Source organism: Haliotis asinina, chromosome 1, assembly GCF_037392515.1.
Source record: "Haliotis asinina isolate JCU_RB_2024 chromosome 1, JCU_Hal_asi_v2, whole genome shotgun sequence".
Taxonomy (NCBI): domain Eukaryota; kingdom Metazoa; phylum Mollusca; class Gastropoda; order Lepetellida; family Haliotidae; genus Haliotis; species Haliotis asinina.
Window position 1 is genome coordinate 4057387 of NC_090280.1, and position 23262 is coordinate 4080648.

General features: G+C 39.0%; 1 protein-coding gene across 2 annotated transcripts in view; it reads left to right on the forward strand.

The window, feature by feature from the left end:
- Positions 1-21838, forward strand: part of LOC137286400 (carboxypeptidase N subunit 2-like) — a 56998-nt gene extending 35160 nt beyond the window's left edge. For both annotated transcript variants that reach the window (XM_067818248.1, XM_067818256.1), the window contains exons 2-3: positions 3857-3999; positions 18112-21838. In XM_067818248.1, coding sequence (XP_067674349.1) covers positions 18124-19881 — 1758 coding nt within the window. In that variant the 5' untranslated portion in view covers positions 3857-3999; positions 18112-18123 and the 3' untranslated portion in view covers positions 19882-21838. The remainder of the gene's footprint in view (positions 1-3856; positions 4000-18111) is intronic.
- The last annotated feature ends 1424 nt before the right edge of the window (positions 21839-23262 follow it).

A 23262-nucleotide genomic window follows, 5' to 3' on the forward strand; every position in this document is an offset into this window, starting at 1 on the left:
GATGCTGTGTTTGAAGGGTGTTTAGTTGAACTGGGTGGTCAGATATGCAGACTTGGTTGACCTAACGTCATGACAACCCTGCAATGTAGGCTGGCTGTGGAGGAGGTGAGCTTGATCAAGTGGTGACACAAAGGGATGTGGCTGTCTCTGTACAGCGATGGTCGTGTGGATTGTACTTCACAATGTCAGTCAGTGTATTGTCTGGTCCACACATTATCAATATACCTGGGATATCAGAATGTAGCCATGTTACTTGATCATGTTTCGTCCAGTCATCTCTAAGTTTGCTGTGTCAATTTCTAATCAGGGAACCCTACATGCTGGTTACTAAGGTAATGGAGCAAACAGTTGTAATTGAGTTGGCGGTGCTTGTACATAAACCAGCTTCAAATAACAACACACCTGTTTAACTGGGGACTTGCTTCTGTACATTGCCAATTTACAATCAAAGCAGATGTACATTGTATTCCTAACACCCTCCTATAAACAAGCATTAGCACTCCTACACAAAGAGAGGGTTGTTATTGGAAGGATTAACTTGGGCCCAAAACCAGATAGATGTCAACACACCTGAAATTGACATGCAGTTGACATAGTGTATCTAAATGTATGGTAGACTTTACTATAATTGACAGAGGGGTGTGGTTTAAGGGTCACAGCACTGATAGTGGGAGAAGAGAGAAGTTGTTTATTTATGTGTCACATGTTATACATATCTAAAATATACATAGTGTAAAACGTTGCTGAAATATAACAACCGGCCTTATGGCCTACAAGATACAAGACATGATAGAATGTACAGTGATGCATGAAGTGAATAATCAATCTACAATCACTAGTGGTGAGGTTGAAAAAAATAGAAAAAAAGTGAATATAGTGAATAACGTATCAACAGTTCCATGTTAGAGTTGGGACTGGTGTAGTGGAACCAACAACATGGCCACGTTTGATGTGGTCTTGTCACTTATACTTGTCGGAAACAGCCACAAGTTAGAAGAAAGACATGCATGTAAGGAGAATTTGTAGAATGTTGAGAATATAACTAGAGAAACGTTAAGAATTAAAACAAACAATATTTTCTTCTAATTTTCATATGAAAGGAAACACAGCAATGTTTTGTCTTGGTTCAAAGTTCCTATTGTTATAACTTATTGTTATAAGTTGTTATCAGAAGCTGCGACATCCTGTTAGAAAGCATCACAGACAAAATGCAAATGTAAATGTGATTAAAAAATTGTTTTTCCCAAATTCTCAAGTCATTGTTGCAAATGTAAATGTTACATATGTGTGCTTGTGTTCTAATTGTGAATGTTGATTTACATGAAATGTTTTGTACAGTAAAAAGTAAATCTTTCTTATTTAATTTTTTTACGTAGTGAAAGTATCAAATGTCACACTGGGCCTTAACGATTCAGTTCCTTGTTTTCGGGCCTGACTGTTAATTGTGAATGTTTGTGGAGTGAACAACAGCAGTTACCATGGTTACAACTGTTGACAGTTTGCACAGCGAGAAACCACTCTGCTCCCACCTGTTGATGCCTAGTAGTAAATGAAGCTTCCTTGCTGTAAGGTACGAAGGTTTGTATTTGAAAGACTTGTGTGAAGTAGAGGGAAAGGGTTTTTGTTTTATTCAGCTTTTAGAATGTTCTCACAGTATGTACATGACAAGTGAGTGCTTCTACCACTTAGCCCAGTGGCACCGTGTGAACAGAATCACAAGAAACTATTAATACTGGATCAAGCGTCATTTGTGGAATCCTAGGTGGGTCAACTTCACAGAAGTTTACCCCTTAGTACTGACTTCATGGGTGAGGTGGCCAGGCTTGGCTGATGGCGTGTTGATGCAATTGCTTGTAATATCATCCACTGGATTGCCTAGTCCAGACTCAGCTATTTCCAGACTGCATTTATACAGATGGGATATTGCTGAGTATGGTGCATTATCAAATAGAATTCACTGTGCACAAGTGTTAGCCTCTTAAGGGAGTATGGAATAGGGAAATTCACTTTTTGTTCTCCGTCTGTTAGTCTGGAAAATATCAGAACTCTTGGCCTGTCCGCTTCAAGAATTAAGTTTCATTGATTGGGTGATGGTGATGGTGATGGTGATGGTGATGGTGATGGTGATGGTGATGGTGATGGTGATGGTGATGGTGATGATACAGATGATTTACTTGTATTCCAGTGATGTGACACGACTCAAACAAATAAATACTTAAGGTGATGTACCACAAAAAACCCTCTGAATGAAGAATTGGATGTTGATTTACCTTTTTTGAGTATTGTGTCCATTACCTGATTATCTGTCAATGTTGTTTTAAAGTCTTTATGAGGATACACTGTGCAAAGTCTGGACCTCCTGAACAAAGGACATTACTTGTTTATAAATCAATTTCGACAGCTCCTTAATGGACAATGCAGCTAAAATACTGTCCATATGGAGGGAGAGGTTTTCATGATAGTGTGGAATGTTTTCACAAAAACTCTCACTTAATCTCATCAGGATGAAGATCAAAGACCTCCTAAAATTATTTACGACTCTGTCAGTAACCAGCTTTGCCAAAAGGTGTGGTTTTCTGCCAGTTGAGTGATCACCAACAATGTAGGGTGCTGGTTTTTATGGAGGTTGCCACAAGAGTGTGAACCATTAGGCCCTGGTTTGAGGCTATGTTACATAATCCAATCACAGTTGAGAACAGCTCCTTTGTTGTGGCTGATTGGTCCCTTTAGTATCTCATTGTGACTAAAGGGTTTATGGCTGCTTGAAGGGCTTTGTGGTATCAACACCCTCATTGGCTAATTGTTGTGTAAATAATCCAATCACATGAAAGTGTACATATGTGGGTAGCCTTGGAGGAATTAGTTTAAGACACAGTACCCTCTGGAGGTTGCAGGTCAATATTGGAAATTGATTGTTGGTCATGTAAGGTAAATATTGATGTGTCATCTGTGTATTTGAATGAATTTGTTTAATCAGGAATTAGGAGTGTTTGATAGGTGATGAGTGATTGTAATTAGGAAGTACACAGACATGGTGGGGAAGAGCTAGTGGGTTTTGTTGTTTACAAGGGACAACCCGAAAAATGTGATTGAGGCACTTTTTGACATTACAGTTGATTCAAGTGAAGGCACTGCTTCCTGGAAGTGATTTTTGTGAATTTGCAATGCATGTTTAATTTTTTTTGCTAACACTTATCACCATTATTTAGTTTTAGTATTGATGATCTTTTATTGTTGATCATTTTAATTTATCTTGTACCCCATGAAATTTTCCCGTTATGAATGTAAGATACATTTCACAGAAGGTGGTGCTGTGTATAGGTACATCCTTCCTCTGGGTGCATCCATGAATGTTTGTCTCCAGATACAACAGTGGTTTTCATACATTCTTGGAGTTGATATCTGTAACACAAGTTTTAAATTGTGACTGCTTCATGTGCCAGCACATGTTATGATACATCTAATGGTAAGACCTCTGCCTGTATCCCCCCTAAAATTTAAGACCTCTGCCTGTATCCCCCCTAAAATTTAACAATGAAGAAAAATGTATGTATAATATATATTCCAGAAACATGGTCTAACCAGAACTCAAAATAAGGGTTAGTATTATTGTTAGCGTTAGTTTTAAAGTTTAGAGTTAGGCTAATGGGGGAGACTGGCGGAAGTCTTTCTCTTATGACAACTTCCAAGAATCCGTTTACAGGCAAATCTGACATCGATCACATGATTGTACAGAATTTAACCAGAAATGAACTTGCATGGAATTTCTATGATGTAAAGGAGATGTATCATTGTGACATAAGCACATTCTTGGATTTGGTTCTTGGTGGCCTTACTTTCATTTTCTTTGTTGCAGGTCGGAATTGAGACATATCATCTAATCTGATGTAAGATTACTACTATCAGCTGCATTGTCCCAACAGATGTGAGGATACCTACAGCAATGCCTGCTCTGCCATAGTGGGAGGTGGGATACACCATGACATACTTACGGCACAGGTGAGTACTTCAGTGAGTTGTGTCCCTTGGATGTCAGGATCTAAAGATCTGTCACTTGCCCACCTACCTTTATCTTCAGGGTTGTATGGGTTGCATCAGAATGTGGTGTTAGCATTCAAACAAGCATTCAATTTTGACAGACTGATGCATGTATCTTGTATGGTAAAAGTTTTACAATCCAAACTTTCTATTTTTTTGCAACTTTTATCTCTGTTGTCTGTATGAAGTAATTGAATGATCAAAGAATGCACCCCTTGAAATTCTTACCTCCTGTAGTTGGCATCTCGGCAGGGACACCTTCTACCTGTTATCTTATTACTGTTGTTTACAGAGTTTTGAGTGAGAGGGTCCATTAAGCCATGCAGGGGGAAGTTTTTACAAATGGAAATTGGGACAGTCTTCAAAACAAGGCAATTAGAACCAGCTTTGTTTGTTTGACTGCTTTGGTTCTAGGAGCCTCTGAAGACATACACTACATGACAATACTGGATGACAATACCGCATGACAGCTACTTGGGATTGGATACTTGTTCCAGCTCGCTTTCTGAATACACTAATTCAACAGATTGCAGTGAATGAAATGGTGTGATTTGTTAATTCAGTTTTCTGAAGAAGCATAAGATGAGAATATGGATGGCAAGTTCTTATTTATTACATAACACAGCATTTCTGGGCTAGTACTTGCCCCTTCTTCTTGGAGAAGAAAGAAGAAGTGGCCATCATCCACTATTCTTCCTATATGTTCACTGACTTTTGAATGTCTTTCAAGATTCCCATCATTTACTGTCCGTTGATGGAAAAGAATGTGATTGAAACCTGTTTAATACTTATCATTTAAAGACTTCATGACTGAATGAGTTATAATCTGTCTCCATACACTTAAACCCACCATTTTATCTGTTGCTTTTCTGTCACACGATGTAATTTATTTGTTTAACTTCATAACTGATGGCCTTTGGAGGGTTGAGGGTTGTTGGTTTGGGGTGTGCTTGTAGCAAAACAGAAAGTAAGAAGTGTTCACTCTTCATCATGAATGTCTGCTAAACTAGATTGACATGATACAGTTTTCAGTTAAACAGTCAGGTTTGGACTGACTTCAGGTCAAGACGTATCAATTGTACAGATCTAGCCCTGTACAAGAACCCTTAAGATATCGATACATTTTTTTTGAAAACAATAAGTGTTAATTTTGCAGGATTATGCGGTTCTGCTTGTGTGGTTTAAAGGAAATCCTGTGCCAAAACTGTGTGAAATGTTTATGTTTTGTCCTTGTGTAGGTAATACAACGTACTTGTTATCTGCAATACACACCAGAGGGAGGCCAGTCTTAATGACACACAAGTAGCCAGGGTCATGTTGCTGGGATACTATATCTCTTCATCACCTCACTTGAGCTTTTTTTTTTCAGTCTTCTTTTCCAAAACATTTGGTAGAAGGTGTCTTAAATTGTGACAAATGTGCCCGCATTGTTTGACTTGAGTGCTTGGAGTGACAACTCCCATCAACATTATAAGTTACCTCAATATCCAGGTTGACAGGGTTTGAAGTGAGAAATCTGGTTTCAATGGCTTTGTTTTAACCCGTAACGTTTCATTAAGACATTGAGACATCTGTTTGTGTCAGTGTTTTATAGATAGAGGGTGTGTTGTAGGTTTTTGTTGTACTTGATAAATATACAAAAAATTTCTTCAACGCAAGATAATAATTGTTCCATGTTTGAGATTTAGCAAAAACACTTGTTTGATTCCCCACATGGGTACAATGTGAGAAGCCCGTTTTTCCTGTCCCCTTCTATATTGCTGGAATATTGCAGAAGCAGCATAAAACCTAACCCACACACTCACTCACTCATCATTCCTTGGTGTGTGCTCCTTGTGAATATATACACATACATACCCTTACTTGAACATGCCTGAAACAGTTTGGATTTACTAGCTCTCCCTAAAGGGAGACGACAACATGGTTTATGGGGAGTTGCTTCAGGGTATTCAGACATCATCTCCACGGTATGTTTTTCACCCACACAGATGGGTAGACTTTTGTCGTTTGGAGTTTTCATTGTCTAAAAACTGCTGGGGGTTTGTTAAGAGATGGTACTTGTTGTTACCTTGCCTGACTGTGTAGAAGTTCATGTAAATATTGGTCAGTAGAAGTCATCAGTCAGATGAGCCAATCTGTGCATAGTAGTCACGGTGACAGAGCCACAGTGCAGGGTATGAAACACACAAATGTCATCCAGGCCTCACGTCTGATTAAGATGTAAAACCAGCCTGCCATGATCAAAACTTACCTGACCACAGATGATTTAGGTTTGACAAGCGACATGGTTTATCATGTGAATGGAATTGATCATTTGTTATTACTATTGAATTAATAATGATTTATGAAGTAGGATAAATATCTTCATATACATTCATTGGGCTGCTACGTGAAACCAACATGAGTTCGATGTCTTCAAGATCACTTGTTATGCTTCAGACCTGGGTTAATTCTCCACATACAAGTAGGCACAAAGTGTCAAGTTCAATTTTTGGTATCCCTGGCAGTGATATTGCTTTAATAGTGCTAAAAGTTGAAAAAAAACCATACTCATTCAAACATACAAACTTTCATGCACATCAGAAGATACGTGCAGTAACCTGGAGACTACATGTAACCCTATTTCGCCCCACCACTGAAGGAGTTTCATCGTCTGAAAGCTAAAAATGTTTGAATTGAGCCTGAATAGTTTTTTAATAATGTTTAATTGTGACTGAATGATATAGTGGAGTCGTATCGTCTCGAGATTCATTTGCTCTGGGGAAACATGACTGACTTTAGTAGACAGCTGATACAGACAGGCAGTATATGCTGGGAAGAGACAAATAGTGGCTGCTTTATCAGGTTCGTATCTTTGTAGACATGTCCACTTTTTGTGCCTGGTGTGTTAAAGTTTATACATGATCAGGTATAAATACAGGTGCTTTTTCATGATTCACTCAGGTAGGTGCAGTGTTTATAACTGTAGGTATTTTGAGATGGGTTTAGGGTGAGAAGATATTGATGCAGGATAAATATAGAATCAACAATAATTACCTGGAGCATGAGTACACAAGAACCAAGCTTTTTTTTTTCTTGTAATGGGGATTAACAACCATGACTTGGTCCATCACTTTGACATGATGTGAATTACTTACTTATTGTAAGTGTACATACTGATTCGAGAATAGTTGATAGTTTTTAAAATATTTAAATTTCTCTAAAGATTTAAGGCAAATTATATTTTAGGGTATGTGAGTATATGCTCAAAAGTTGTATAAGGTTGTATGTTTCATTTTATGTGCTTACCCGTGAAGGTCCCGGGGTAGAATAGGCCTTCAGCAACCCATGCTTGCCATAAAAGGCGACTACGCTTGTCGTTAGAGGCGACTAACGGGATTGGGTGGTCAGGCTCGCTGACTTGGTTGACACATGCCATCGGTTCCCAGTTGCGCATATTGATGCTCATGTTGTTGGTCACTGGATTGTCTGGTCCAGACTCGATTATTGACAGACCGCCGCCATATAGCTGGAATATTACTGAGTGTGGTGTAAAACTAAATTCACTCACTCACTCATTTTACGTGCTCACATGTAAAGGCTCTTGTTGATTATCAGTGGTTCCTTTGGCTGTTCGTGAGTGAGTGAGTGAGTGAGTGAGTGAGTGAAGCTTTTCACCACTTTTATCAGTATCCCAGAAATGTAATAACGGGGACACCAAATATGACTGTTTATGAATTATATGTCAGGTTTAAATGCTACATGTTTACATCATACTTCATAGCCTCACAGTTTAACAAACAATGTGATTTTTACATGGTCAGTTAATGAGTTCAGAAAATTCAATAGTAAAGAAACAACTCTAGGAAAAAACAATCTATTATCAAGAAACTAGCATCTTTTGGACTTGTGAAAAATCATGGACTTTTTGAGATGAAGCCGTTGTTTTGAGTGATTGAGTGTGGAAGACAATAACCTCTGATACATGAAGAGGCAATCTTCCACCAAAGACTCAATTCTTCAGAACACGTGGACAGTAGATTGCATCACATGATCCCTTTTGGTGGAGACCGAGTAGTTAAAGTATGCACTTGTCATGCCGAAAACCTGTTCTTTATATAATTAATGATTGTTGCGAACAGAACAAAGGAAGGATCAGGAATTTTCTAGGGGAGGTTTCTGTGAAACTGTTGAGTCTTCACTGCAGAAACATTTTCCTGAAGAATTACTTATTGTTAACCTTTTTCAGAATATTTTGCCAATTTGTAGTATAGAGGCTCTCCTGTGACATGACCCCTGCGGGCTTGGGGAACATAAACAAACCTCGAGGGTACATGAGCCCATGGCCCCCTCCCGACCAGTGAACAACTTGTAGTACATTTGCTGAGCTGATTTTTCAAAGCCATTTTACCAGTATTCTTACAATATTAGACCAGAAATGGACTGTTGTATTGTATCAATTGGGAAGTTGAACTCAGTCCTTTTTGAGTCATGTGACAGGTGAACACCTTAACCACAAGGCTACTTCAGCGCGGTGCTTAGGTTTAATGAAACATTAAACATCATCAGTTTTAAATGGTCCCAGACTTCCTGTGTTCCTGTCAGCCTGGTTTCAAGGTGGATCCCCAATACACCAGCAGGCTCAATGTGAACTTATATAGCTGGTGCCGTGCTACTTGTACCAGGAGGAGGAAGGAGGGGGACACAGAAGAAGGGGGATTGTGGAACGGTTTACTCTACAGATTATGGTGAAAAAGACACATTATCAATGGATAACTTGGCTGTTGAAGAGCCCTTAGTCACGCATGCTAACTGCATGACACGTTGGTCGTGGTTTTCAACAAGAGTTACCCGTCCTTGACGATGATTTTTAAAAGTTCTGATGTTATCTTGGTATTTAGCCCCCGGGTTTGGGGGGATGAACATATATCATGTTGTATTATTGTACGGCAGACATGACAAATATGACACTCTTGAGAACATCACCTAAATCGGATATGTATTTGAAGTGACATTGTCTTGTTTTTTTTTAGCATGTTTGAAGGTGTGAAATTGTAAGTTTGAATAATTTGAAATGAATTATAAGATTCACTTTTGAAATCAGAGTATTTTTTGTGTCGAGTTAAGAAGAATGTTCGACATGATTTCCTGAATAGCTGGGACTGAATGTGAGTTAGTTGAATGGAACGTTCGAGTGGTGTGGTTGATAAATACATGGTGAATATGAAAGTGAGGGGACGGTTCAGTGTCCCCCATTTATGTAAGATATACATCTGACATTGTCAGGTGCAGGGCTTTGATGATATGTAGCTGTGTGAGTTCATCAGGTGTACAGGTATTCTTCTCTGTGTTGGTACCAGCTGGATGCATGAGGACTTATGAGGGTGGTTGGGTAGCCAAGAGGTTGAGGTGTTTGAAAACCTTGGATGGGTACAATGTGCGAATCTTATTCCTGATGTCTCCTGCCGTGATATTGCTGGAATATGGCTAACAGCAACATGAAATCCCACTCGCTCACTCTTTTGGACTTCCAACAGTATTTCTGTGTCTGTGAGCTTTTTGTAACATTAACTGGATGGGTGACCATGAGAGACACCATGATTCATGAGTTTCTGACCTTTGATTTTCATCCACATTTGAAGTTCATTTATGTATGTGATGGATTAGAAGCTAAGATTACAATTGTCAGTATTGATTCTGAAGTTAATTTCCTGAAATTTATATAGCATGGAGGCTGTCACATAAAGTGTATTTATGACCGATGGCCTGTATTTGGACTGATTGTTTATTTAGCAAACCTTATGAGCTCAGTACATGCTGTTTACTCCTAGTTTAAGATATTTGCCTTCCAGAAACAGACAGGTATGATGACCTCTGTATGAATTTTTGCTATTCTTTAACCCATAGTTAAAAACATATTATTTCTTACAAACAATACTATGACGACCTCTATATTTTTGCCATTCTTACAAACAATGATGTAATGATTTGCATCACTGAATGTTTCATGAATATGGGCAATGCCATGCTTGTTTATAAAGTGTGAAACAGATGTCAGTAACTACTAGTTTATGTTTGTGTCTATCTGTATACAATCCCAACAAAAATCATCACTTTAGACAAAGTTGTTTATGTATGCCATAGCCCAGTCCCGCTCTCCCTTCTAAACGTGAAGTAGCCTGTGATCATGTGCACATAAATATCTAAGCAAAAGGATGTTTGTTTTTTTAAAGAAAAATCATTTATATTTCTTATATTTCTGCTGTGTGTCATCGTCAACTCGTGGCTGTAAAGCAAAACAAAAATTGGAGTAGTCTTAGCTCTTAAGTGACAGTTAGAACAATAATACTGACTCTCTAATTAGATGAACAGACGTTAGTAGTTACTCAAGTCAATATGTGCATGCCTGGGGGATTGTCAGGCATGGCTGAACACCCTTTGTAACAGACAGGCTGACTGGCTGTTAGGTAGGTGAACGTTGCTGTGTGGGAGTTGTTACCGACAGGTGTCACAAGCACGATGACATTGTTGCTGGAGGTGCAATATACAGTGGGATGGTACAGTAGGTGAGAATGACGTTTTTATTGTTGAAACTTGTATGTATCGTTTAGGTATGCCACATCTTGGCCTTTGAATGCACTTGCAGTGTTGAGAATCCTTTTGAGGAGATATATTAATATATTAACAATTTCGGTAATTTTTTAAATACATTTTTGTAAAGATACATTTTACATTTATCTTAAGTGTGTACTTTGAGATATTCAGAACAGTAGTTTACATTTGCTGGTTGGTTGTCAGCAATCATTAGAAGTTATCCTGAAATACACTATATGAAACAATTTGTTGTGAAGCGAACAAAAAACAAAGGGATGGGATGTAATTAACAGTTGTTTTTTGAAATTAAGTTTAAGTTAAAAAATATATACAAATCACTGAGGCAGTACAATACAAATTTAGCGATTATTGCAGTGAGGACAGATGTAATATTTACCTCACTGTAACCATGGTAACAATGGTCATTTTCAAATTGAGGCTAAGAATCTCCGTCTTGAGAGGAAATATGAGACCAAGAGTAATCTCCCCTACATGCCTGTGAAAAGGATTCCAGATGATTCTCTACCTCTCTGAGTCAGAATATGGTGGACAGACCCATACTGTGGTAGTATTCTGCCTTCTAGAACTCAAGTCTTAGTTTAGCACATGTCAAAATATAGTATAACACTATTTATTCCTGACACTTTACATACACAAGATATTATATTTGGAACATTGTTTCAAAATTACACTACCACATAACACATGAGACATTTCTTATAAACCAGTTGGAAAATTTTACTGCAAGCACTGGTATTCTTCTTTTAGAATCTGTTATGCTGCTAAGGAACCACATGTTGGCCCAGTTGTCTGTTGTGCAGCCATTTACAGTGCACAGTTGCTTCCCTTAGGTGCACCAGGAATCTGCGATCTTGCTTAGAGTCCAGGATTAGAGGTTTTATGATGTTTCTAGGTTTCTTACCTGCTTATTTCTTTGTAGAGTTCTCTCGATTGTGTCTGCGTGGAACCTCTCTCAGTTCAGTTCCTGATTGGCCCTAGTTATGTTTCTAGAATTGTCAGCACAAATCTGTCAATGATTCAGGCCTGTTTATATTTGGGCTTTCCTGTTGTACCAAGCTGAAATGCAGTGCTTTAACTGAATATTACACTTATTGGGGGATGCACAATGTCTGCAGTCTAAGACAACCAGTTGTCCGAACTCCATGATGAAGTCATTGGCGAAGTGTGTAAGGCAGTTGACTTTGTGTTGTAACTGAATGTTATCCACTCACTCTGAGCTATGGAAATGTTCTTGGTTTGAAAATTTCCCAGGATTCTGAATGTATTTTTGTCACATGGCTTTAACCTGAGGCTCTTTATTACAAAAAATTAATCTTATGGATACTCAGGTCATTCATTCTGTTTTCTGTGCCTACATATGGCACTATACTGATGTTAATGCGTTTGAAAAGGAGAAATAAACAGACAAGTCAAAAACATCATAAATGTCTTCATCTTGATACTTTCATGTCATGTGAAAGTTGGGACGATTATTGTATTTCATCTTTAAATAGTGTATGGGAAGAACATAACGTTTATTGTGAACTGTTTGAAATGGTTATCTGTTGTGTATTTCTACATCTGCCTTCATCCCTGTACAATGGCTGTAGCATGTCATGGAGTGCGAGACTATAAAACATATTAGTTCAATGCCAGATATCCTGAACGTTGAATACTTTCAACGCCTCATAAACCCTGCCTCAAGACAATGAACACAACAGACCCTGCAGAGTCTGCACTATGAACATGATAAGGTCAAGAAAAGTTAAATTTGTTTCTGGTATCATCTCACTTGCCATACTGAAATAATGTACTATCTAGAAACCTGCTGGATATGAATTATGTTTTTTGTATTATTTATTATGGCTCCTAGAGACTAGACTAGGATTTCAAGTGGAAAGATCGAATAAAAGTAATAGTCTCTCCACACTGACTAGAAATATTCTTAACAAAAAATGGTGAAGAAAAATGTGTCTTGTCTCTCCTACAGCAGATTTGGAGTACTCCGCTCTTTTGTGGCAAACATTTCACTTTCCATTCCACAGCATAAATAAAAGAAGGCATTTACGAATGAATATTTTTGGAAAGTACCTAGAATTCCATGCATATCAATAAGCATATCATGTCATGTTAACCTAACAACAAATATTACATTTTGTGGGGCCTTGAATATGATACATACATGTTCTTTATTGTTAATTGTATACATAAGACATTTATTGTTCACAAATTGTTTGAAAATTGAAAAGATACAATAGACTGGAATGTATATAAATATAGTGATGGAATATAGTGACAGTTGAATGGGAAAATTGTCCTGGTTTACATCCAGGTTCAACATACAGCACAGACGTGAATAGACCAAGATATGTGACTGCTCGGTCTTTGCCTGGGATAGAACTCGTCTTTGAATCTCATGCTTGTCATAAAGACATGTAAGTGTTCGAGTCTGGACCAGACTGGTCAGTGATTTACATAACAAGTTTCAGTCCATGCCATATGGATTCAAAGACATTTGTGAACCAAGTCATCAAGTCTGGTAAGTGTGATCTTATTCATGGTTCAACATTGTCACGGACATTCAGGAGGAATATGGCGATTAAGACCAAGATATGCTAATGCCCTGTCTACACCTGGTGTAAGATGATCTTCATCAACACGACTGACTACCGGATCCTGCCACTGTTTGGATCCATGGGTATCTGGACTCTACCAGGCTCCAACAGGAGGTTTCCCGAATACTGCTGTGAGTGTGCACATGTCAACTTGACAATCTAGCTGATCACAAAAGCACACTTACGGAGGCGTCACTGTGTGATTTGGTTACAGGATTGCAGGCAGGACAGCAGAGAGGATAAATAGGAGGCATGTCTGGACAGAAAGTTACATTGTTTATGGATGTTTAGTGAGCGAGTTAATGAATATCCCAATGTGTCGAATTGCTGGGAACTATGTAATAAATTCAACATACCAATATGTTCGAGACGTTATGCCTCTAATGGTAGAAAATTATGGTCGGGACTTGCAGGTACTTCGAGTTATGCATTACATTTGACACGTCAGGATTTGACTGTATTTAATGATATTCCAGCAGGGCAGTAGCACCAGAAATGTCCTCCACACAACCAGGGCTTCTTGTGTTGAAGGAAAATGTGACCACCCGGTGCCTCTCTCTCCTGATTGTTACATTCTGACTGGTTGTGGGAGAAGACATCTGAAGATATTTCACATATTTATAGTGTTTTTTCAGGAAGTTTTCTGAGCATGTTGGCGATGTTATGTCCGGGGCGTCAGTTTGCTATGAGCTGAAATAGAAACTTAACATAACAGAACATGCTTTTCAGTTATATGCAGTGGGGTAGTCCTGTGTTTAAAGTGTTTGCTCGTCACACCAAAGGCCTGGGATCTATTCCTAATATTTGTACAATGTGTGAAGACTAATTCTGGTGTGCCTTGCAGTGACTTTGCGAAAACACAACTCATTTGATTTTTAAAGTACCATTTTGTTCGAAGAATCTGCTAATTCTAGTCCACCCAATCCCATTCTAATTCCATGAAACAATTTTAGAGGATTGTCAACACCAAATCTGTTACTTGCTCACTCCTGAATCACTCACTCAAAATAGTAACTTATGTGCCTCCGAGATTTGGTTGCTCTCAGAGGGTTCAATAGCGATTGGCAACGTTTTCCTTCAGGAATTCCAGTCAGTCCAAGCAGTGCTGTGTACCAATTGACTCTCTAGTCAGGTAGCATTGTTCCGTGTGGGGATGTACCTCTCCCTGCTGTCCTACATGCTACACAAACACCAGCTCGAGCCAAGTTAACCTCAAGATGGGCTGGCTGTTGACAAGAAGGAGCCTGAGCAAATATAGCCTACAGGACAGTTTGTTACCATTTTGTATGTTTGCTGGAGGGATTTGAGGTTTAGGGACGGTTTTAGTTGGCAAATATGTCCACTGATTAGTAATTAGAGTTGTACTTTGGCTCTGAGGAAAATATTTGGGTATTAGCTGTGGTCATTTGTGGTGGTTGTATGGAGGCAGACGTGGAATGTAGACAAAGGTAGACACATCTACTCAGATGAAAGCTGGATTCTCCATTGAAAATGAGATGTTTATGTTGAATTTGGTTAAGTTTCCTACACAAGGTACAAGTCGACAGTGAGCACTACAGTTGCTGGTTAGGAAGTTACGCTGTTTACAGGGAGTTTGTCTGGGTTTTTGTACACACAATCTAAATCATGAGTACGTTCACATTGGATGGATAATTAGATTGTGTTTGTGGAATTTGATTTGAGTTTTCCACAGTTTGGATCTGGGTTCACTGTGAGTACAAGGGTCTTATTATTTGTGAAATGTTGAGTTTTGTAATCTAAACTGAAAGAATGCTGACTTTATAATGCACCGAAACACTATGAAAAACGTATTATCCGCTTTTTAAAAATATTTTGCAAGAAGCCTACCAAGTTATGTTCTAGGGTATGTAGGAATTAGATATTGAAGACAAAAACTTGTGGAATCTCATTCAGTTTGGAGGTGGACTTGACTGAATTGTTTTCTTGGGTTCAGTTTATAATATGCTGAATATTGTATCTAAACTGTTCTTAGCTAAGAAACATCATTTCACCAGATTAATGTTTGTCCTCGGATAATCTAAACACATGAGGGAAATAAAATATACAAAAATCACCAGTTAAAGCAAAACCGACATGAGTTTCCATGTTAACTCTTTTGGATTGTTGATCTCAACTGAAAATACATTGAGTTTAGGTTTCATTCTGATTTCAAGAGTATTTCACTTTTATCATATTATCATTAGGATTTTATCTTTTGAGAGGGAAAAATTGATTTCTTGTATCTCTTTTTTTATCCTTTAAAAAATAAGGCCGGCAGATCTGCAAACCAAATAACATTGGTCTAATGATGTGAAACATTGTATTTTCTTTGACTTCCTTTCTGTAATATAGTCTTACTGATCAACTTTCTTCATTATAACGGTTTTGGAAGGTTTTGTTTATAATAAACTTTAGTTCGATCCAACCAGTTAACCATCCAGACATCCATTCAATCAACCAACCAACCAACCAAGTAATCATCCAAACATCCATTCAAGCAACCAACCAATTAACCATCCAGACATCCATCCATTCAAGCAACCAACCAATTAACCATCCACATTTCAGTTCAATCAACCAACCAGTTAACCATCGAAACATTCATTCAACCAACTAACCAATTAACCATCCAAACATCCCTTCAATCAGTCGACCAATTAACCATCCAAACATCCATTCAGTCAACCAACTGGACAACCAATTAAACAGCTTGTTACTCTTTCACTCATCCTTGCAATCACATTGCATAAGATCAGTGAACAGCAGCCGATATTTCAACTCATATTTCAAAATGTTACTTCACAGATACCATCCATGAGAGCCCATGTCCGCCTGCGATTAAACTGTCCCAGGTTGTTACAGAGTCAATATTATCTTAATATCCCATACATACATCACAGGAGCCCCAGCCATTGTAGTTGACTTGCCTTTCAGTGTAGTGATACAAACACAAGTAATGAAAGCCTTAAATTGAAACATGTAGTGCCAGGATTGTGTACATTTCCGTGGACTGGATTGGTTTTCCATGGAATCTCTGCATTGTATGCAGATTGGATTCCGACACAAAGACCACTATGATCCGTCTTGCATTTAATCCTCTCAACACCGCATTGACACCCTCTACTCCTTGACCTTTGGAGGTCGTAGGTCAGGAAAGATAGTGCGTGGGGGATTATGTTTATCAGCATACTGAGTAAGTTTTATGTCATGATGGCAGTATTTCAGCTGTGAATTTGAACTTTGATTTTGAAGTTGTAATTTTACAGTATTTGAAAATGACTGTATAATAATTTTATATACCAGTCAGATAAAGATCATGTGATTTCTTCTTATTACTAGATTTAGACTGTCACCTAAAACATTTGTAACATCAGGGGTTGGTGGGGAAACTGGCATGGGTTGGTGGGGTAACATCGGGCTTTTTTTTGGGTAATACCAGGGGTTGGGAGACGTCAGGGGTTTGTGGGGGTAACATGAGGGGTTGGGAGACATCAGGGGTTTGTGGTTGTAGCACCAGGGTTGTGGGAGATGTTAGGGGTTTGTGGGGGTCACATCAGGGGTTGTTGGGTAATATCAGGGTAGTGGGGTAATGATGGGTTGGTGGGCTATCATCGGGTTGGTGACTATTATTAGGGTTGGTGTGGAAAGTCAAGGGTTGTTTGGGTAACACCAGGAGTTGACAGGGTAACACCAGGGTACTGGCATGGGTTGTGGGGTAATGTCAGTGGTTGGTGGGGTGTCAGGGGTTAGTGGGATGACATCAGGGTTAATTGAGTACTGGCATGGGTTTGGTGGGGTAGTGTCAGGAGTAGCAGGGTGAGGGTTCGGTAGTGTAAGGTAATTTGGTAATTGGTAATTGTGGGGTAACAGAGATTTGTGGGGTAACATCAGGAGTTGCTGGGGGCTAATGTAAGGGTTGTTTGGGTTACATGAGTTGGTGGGTTATCATCAGGAGTGGTGGGGTAACATCAGGAGTTGCTGGGGGGAGGTATCGTCAGGGATTGGGTTAGCATCACAGGTTGGTGGGATAACATTGGGTTTGTGGGGTAACATCACAGGTTGGCATGATGATGTGTCAGCGGTTGGTGGGGTAACATCAAGGTTGTTGGGGTAAAGTGAGGGGTTGGTGGGATAACCTCGTAGTGATCATTTGTTTGTTTATCTGAAGGTCATCTGATTAGGAGGCCATGTCCCCTGTCTCAAGATGGGCCCTGGGCCTTTGTCTGTTGTGATGTGTTTTCCCATTTCACTTCTTGTGCCTCTGTAATGGCAGAGAAATAAAAAACCCATGGTTTTCTTAGCACGTCAGTTCCTGTTACCTGTTGGTATTTGGCTGTCATGTTCTTGTGTGGTTGTGTTTTCGTGTTACACAAAGCTTTAGGTATTTAATTTAGTTGTACTTCATTCTACCTGCACACATCACTATTTGGTGCATGTAGACATGAGAAATTCATATATGGTATTCATTATGCATGAACATCAGCTAAGCTTTATCAGATGTTGCCAGTTTTCCTCCTTTTCTTATTTATTGCAGAGGATATTTTGAATAATGTAGTTGTAAATGTCCTGTTATTTAAAACCTTGGGAACTCAGTGAATCATACCATACCTGAAGCACTTTCAACTGAACAGAATTAAGTCTTATATTAGAGTGGGCTCCCTTTGTATGTTGTGAGCAATTCCTAGGATTGACTCCCACATATGCCCTGATCTGTTACCTGACACTTGGTCTGCCCATACCCCTGATACTGCTTCAAGAGTTATCATCAGTAAAATATGTTGTACTGACAATAGTATTCTTACACAGTTAAATGTGTTTATATCAATAGTATACCTACACTTTCTAATGTATTATGACTAATTGAAACATTTCATTATCATTTCAGGTGAGATGGAAGATGAATGCAAGTTTATCTCCCGTTTCCATGGATACTGGATTGTTACTGCTAGGCATCATGGGATATGTCACCATGGCAACAGCCTGTCCATCGCTATGCCAGTGCAATTTGGACTACTTTGTGTACTGTCGAGGAATTGGCCTGAGTGACGTTCAACTGCGGGCGGTCATGATGGAGATGCCGAAAAGAGTCCGTCTCCTGGACTTAGGATTCAACCAAATCTCTGTGCTCCCTTCAGGAATATTCTCTGACCTCCCAAACCTCCGAACATTGAACTTAGTCTCCAACAAGATCAACAATCTCCCAAACGAGGCCTTTTGGAATCTACCAAATCTGGATGAGATATATCTGAATAATAACGTTCTGCATCAAGTCACATCTTCACCTTGGAAAAACATTCCCCATTTGAAGAAGATAGATCTTTCTGACAATTACATTGATTACTTGGACTCTGGAGCTTTCACATCTCTCACAAATTTGACGAGTTTAAGTTTACGAAGCAATCAGATTGGAGTGATTGAAACAGGTACATTCTCAGGTCTGACATCTCTCAGGTCGTTGGATGTTTCAAACAATGTGATTCATCATGTGGCAAATGACAGTTTTACCAGTCTGGAACATCTGTGGATGTTGGATCTCTCATACAATATGTTGACAGAAGTACATGCTGGTATGTTTGTGGGGTTGACTCGTCTTTCCAGTCTTGTTTTAGACTTCAACAAAATCTCTGATCTCAGTCAAATATCAACATCAGACTTCTATCCCAGTTTAGTCAAGCTGTACGTGTCCAACAATGATCTTACCTCTGTTCCAGGAAACGTGTTTGTGAATTTCCGCAAGTTGAAAGAGTTGCTTTTGAATAAAAACAAAATTACGTTGATTCCCAGAGGAGCGTTTCTTGGTTTAGACTTGGAGAAACTATCACTCTCGGACAACAGATTAACAAGATTACAGCGTGACATGTTTCAGCAGGTGCGGAGGGTCCGATATTTGGATTTCAGTCATAATAAGATAACTTCACTCAGTACAGGAGTGTTTGATAGTTTCCGGGAAACTATTCTCACTTTGCAACTGGATGATAATGAACTTCTCTACATTGATCCAGGTCATTTTCGAGGGATGATGCACCTCCAGTGTTTGAATCTCTCAAAAAATTCCATCAACATCATCAAGGATGGGTCGTTCAGTGACCTCCGTGACCTTCAGGATCTGGTGCTCTCTGACAATGACCTTGAGAAGGTTACCACTGGGATGTTGGAGGGTCTCTCCCTTCAGAGACTGTATCTCATTTGTAATCCGTTGCAACACTTTGTTGGATTCAGGTATGATGAGCAAAACACAAACCCCAAAAATATTCATATGAATTTGACAGTCGTTAGTGAATCGAACACATCTGTTAAGGTGAAGTGGCCATATTCGTCAGGTTCACAGATCTACTGGACTTTGAAAATTGTGTGTTTGAATGAAGAGGTGTGTTCAGCACCAATGAAAGACCAATACCTGGCTCCTTTCAAAACTACCCACGTGGTGCAAGGCCTGTTGGCAATCTCAGACTACTATGTGTGTGTAAACCCAGTGTTTGTGAACACAGATGTGCATGTTGAACAGTGTATCCATGTGAGGACTAGAAGGAACACCATCACGACCAGTGCTAGTGTTGTGGCCACACAACAAATAGCTTCTGGAAGCCAGATGGCGCTGTCCAAGGTGATATGGGTGATATTTGCCAGCTTCCTGATTTCCCTTCCAGTATTATGAAAGGAAGCCTTCAGTCATTGATTGAGTCCATGCAATATTAAACATATGTTAAATGAATTTGCAGAGTTATGTCCCATGAGTTTGTCAAGACATGATGGCTTTTCTTGGAAAATAAGATATTGTCCCTGACTGTTTTTGATACTTTTGGCAAATGCCATTTGTCATTCATCCATTGATTACAAGCAATAATACTTCACATGTAGATGACATTTGACCAGATGTAATGATAATGCAGTTCAAAGAAACATTGCACTCACCACACTAACTCCTTCATATCAGATTGCTCAGTAGTCTGGATTAGCAATTCTCAGTGTAGAGTTATCTCCCTTTGATACGCCTTCATCTGATGTTTATGAAGTTCTATGACTGGTACATTCTTTATTAAGTCATTGTATAACAAGTACATCTTGATCTGGCACTGTGCCAGGAGAGGGTGGTAGTATGACATTGTGGTTAGATCCTCTGGTAAGCCATTTGGAAAGTTTCTCACCTCTCCAGGGTTGGTGCTGTGCATTCACCTCTGATAAAACAGTGTCAGGAAGAATATTTGCGTGTGAATAAGTATTGTGTTAATATTCAGGTGCGATTTACAGTTAGCTTTGATATCATGTTAATAAATGTTTGCTCAAAATTGGGAGGTATTACTGGTTGTATCACCTGGATTTTGGCTCAACACTGACAGAATGGAGATCCCTCTATTCTGTTTTTGTTAATATAGATTAGTTCCTTGTACAAACAAACTGGGAACAGTTCGTTTTCTTGCCATCAGTCCATACCGAAAGTATGTATGCATATTTTACGAGTGCTTCGATTCCTTATGTTTTCACATTCCATCATTCATGTAGCTCAACATATTAAAGGCAATATGTTTCATAAAGATTTTCATGAATTCATATTTCTTATGTACTAATTATTTAAGTAGAAAATTCATGATTTCATTTTAAGAATCTCTGCTAGTTTTCATGGAATCAAAGAAAATACTAAATATTTGATTCTTTGAGTTCTTACCCGATAGAAAATAGATGTAGACAAGATAACATCTTAGCAAATGTACAGAGCTGGAGTGTAGTGCCACTGTGTAAGATCTAGCTGTAAGATCTACTGAAGATCAAGTCAAGGGTCCTGTATGCACACAAAATATCAGTCAGTCGGTATAGATGTCTCCAATTAAAAAAAATTGAATTTCAAAATAAATTCATTCTCAACCGAACCAAAAGGAGATATTGTATTCATATATTTTCATTTTCTCATTGAATCAAGTCTGTTTTAGTATTTCATCCCTGACTACCAAACAATCATGCATAAATTATTGATTCCGTGCACTGTGAAATATGTAAATAATCAGAATGTTTTAATATATTATTTAGTGCTACATAAGTTATTGAAATGTTATGATGTGTTGACATGTCGGTTTCATGTTGTTTTCATTAGCCATGTTTTGTACAGTTTGATGACCCTAGATATAGTGTACATGTGTGATGGAAAAGATGAGTGTGATGGATGTATGCAGTGGGTTCAAAGCCTGGGGACCTGAAACCACTGGGAATGCTTTTATTGTCATTCTGGAAGCTGCCATATCCTTTCTTCACAACTAAGGTTTCAAGTGTTCTGTTTGTCCTCTTAACCATTCATAACTGAGTAGAGAAGATACTGTTGAAATGGTTTTGACAGGAATATTGATACTTCTAGGAAAAATGCAGAAGAACATTTCTTGCCCAATTTGTGATCAGTGTGGGTTCACAAGGGCACTGTGTATGTAATCAATTTGTTCAGGTTGTAAAATGAAATATTTTTCAAGTTTTCTGTTCTATTTTCATATATTATTATTAGTGTTTCATGATAGCTACTGTTATATGATATAATGCTGAATGATAGGAGGAATGATTGGCATGTTTCCAGCAAGTGTGAAAATGTCTGTTTTTACCGAGATCTGAAAAAAATAAAAATTGTTACAAAATATTTAACATTGCTTCATCATGTTTCTAGAATGAATGGCGAATATTGGGTCATAGTGCAATATCTGGTAACATCACGGGTTGACTCGGGATTCAGCCACATAAAGCCGACTCACTGTGATTTACATGAATTACAGTTCAGAGCAGTAATTAACACTCACACAAAGTGGCGACATATGTCTGAAACATTTCACATGCTGTAGAAAGAGTTTGTCATTATTTAATCCCTGATGTTTAACTGCTGAGTAAGTGTTTTCTGCAAGGTTTGCATGGCAGTGTATTGTATCAATGGCACTGTCTAGAGACCCTTCTAGTGCAACATGGAGCGGGCTTCCTGTTGATGTCCTCCCACACAAGCCATTTGGCCTGTGGTGGACATTGATGTGGTATCCCTGACAAAGTCACCAAGGCAAACATACAAGTGCGAGGTAAATTGGGAGACTTATCTTGTGACTATCAACATTTATTCAGTTTGGTCGAGTTGTATCCATTTGCTATCCCCGTTCTTGTGACACACCAATCTTCAGAGGTGAGAATCAGTGTAGATCTCAACCTGCATACATACTAACATTTGCATAGCATGGTATCCAGCTGAGCTGCTCAAAGGCACCTTGATGAATGTCAGTCTCAACATTTGCTGCCACGATTTGGCTTTCTCATCCTGACCAGGTACCCATTGACATCCTGGTGGACTGGGACACTAATCACAGCACTTTGACCAAGTTCTCTGCGCCTTCCTGTACCAAAAAGGATCCGACACCTCAACCCAGCCCTGCACTTTAGCTTCCCACCACCTTGACCTGCGGAAGGAGTCATGTGTAACCATCAGTATTGGCTGAATTCAAAACACCAGATCTGTTGGTGATGATCCTCCATATGTGTGGTGCATTAGGCACGCGAACAAGGACTCGCATAGGGCCATGAGCCCATGACAAAATTCGTCTAAGTGGTCCACTAACTTGAATCATCAGATGACTTTCGAACTGTTCGCCCTAATACACTTTCTAGTTCTGTGTATCTCTTGGAGAATCAAAACATTAATTGTTGATAAAAGTCTGACCTGTATGTGTTAAGGAAATTATCGTTTTTCACGCCATACAATGAAGCTGCAGAAGAGAGATCTGGACCACCCAAAGCAGTGACAAGAATAGAACTTTCACCCAACTTCAAGTCCGGATCCATTACTGTTGGACATACCTTCATACCTATCGGTTCTTGTCTTGAATCTCCACTGTATCCTGGTGACCAAGGGTTCCGTTCCGAGTGTTTAACTTACGTTTTACGCTGCAATTACATCACGAGGAGGGGCGGTAGAAATGGATTTCACACACTGTACCCACGCGTGCCGAGCGACCGTTTTAACACCTAGGCTTCATCCTTGTTCCGTTATGAAGGCAGGTGGTTAGCTTTGTGGTTTAAGCGCCCA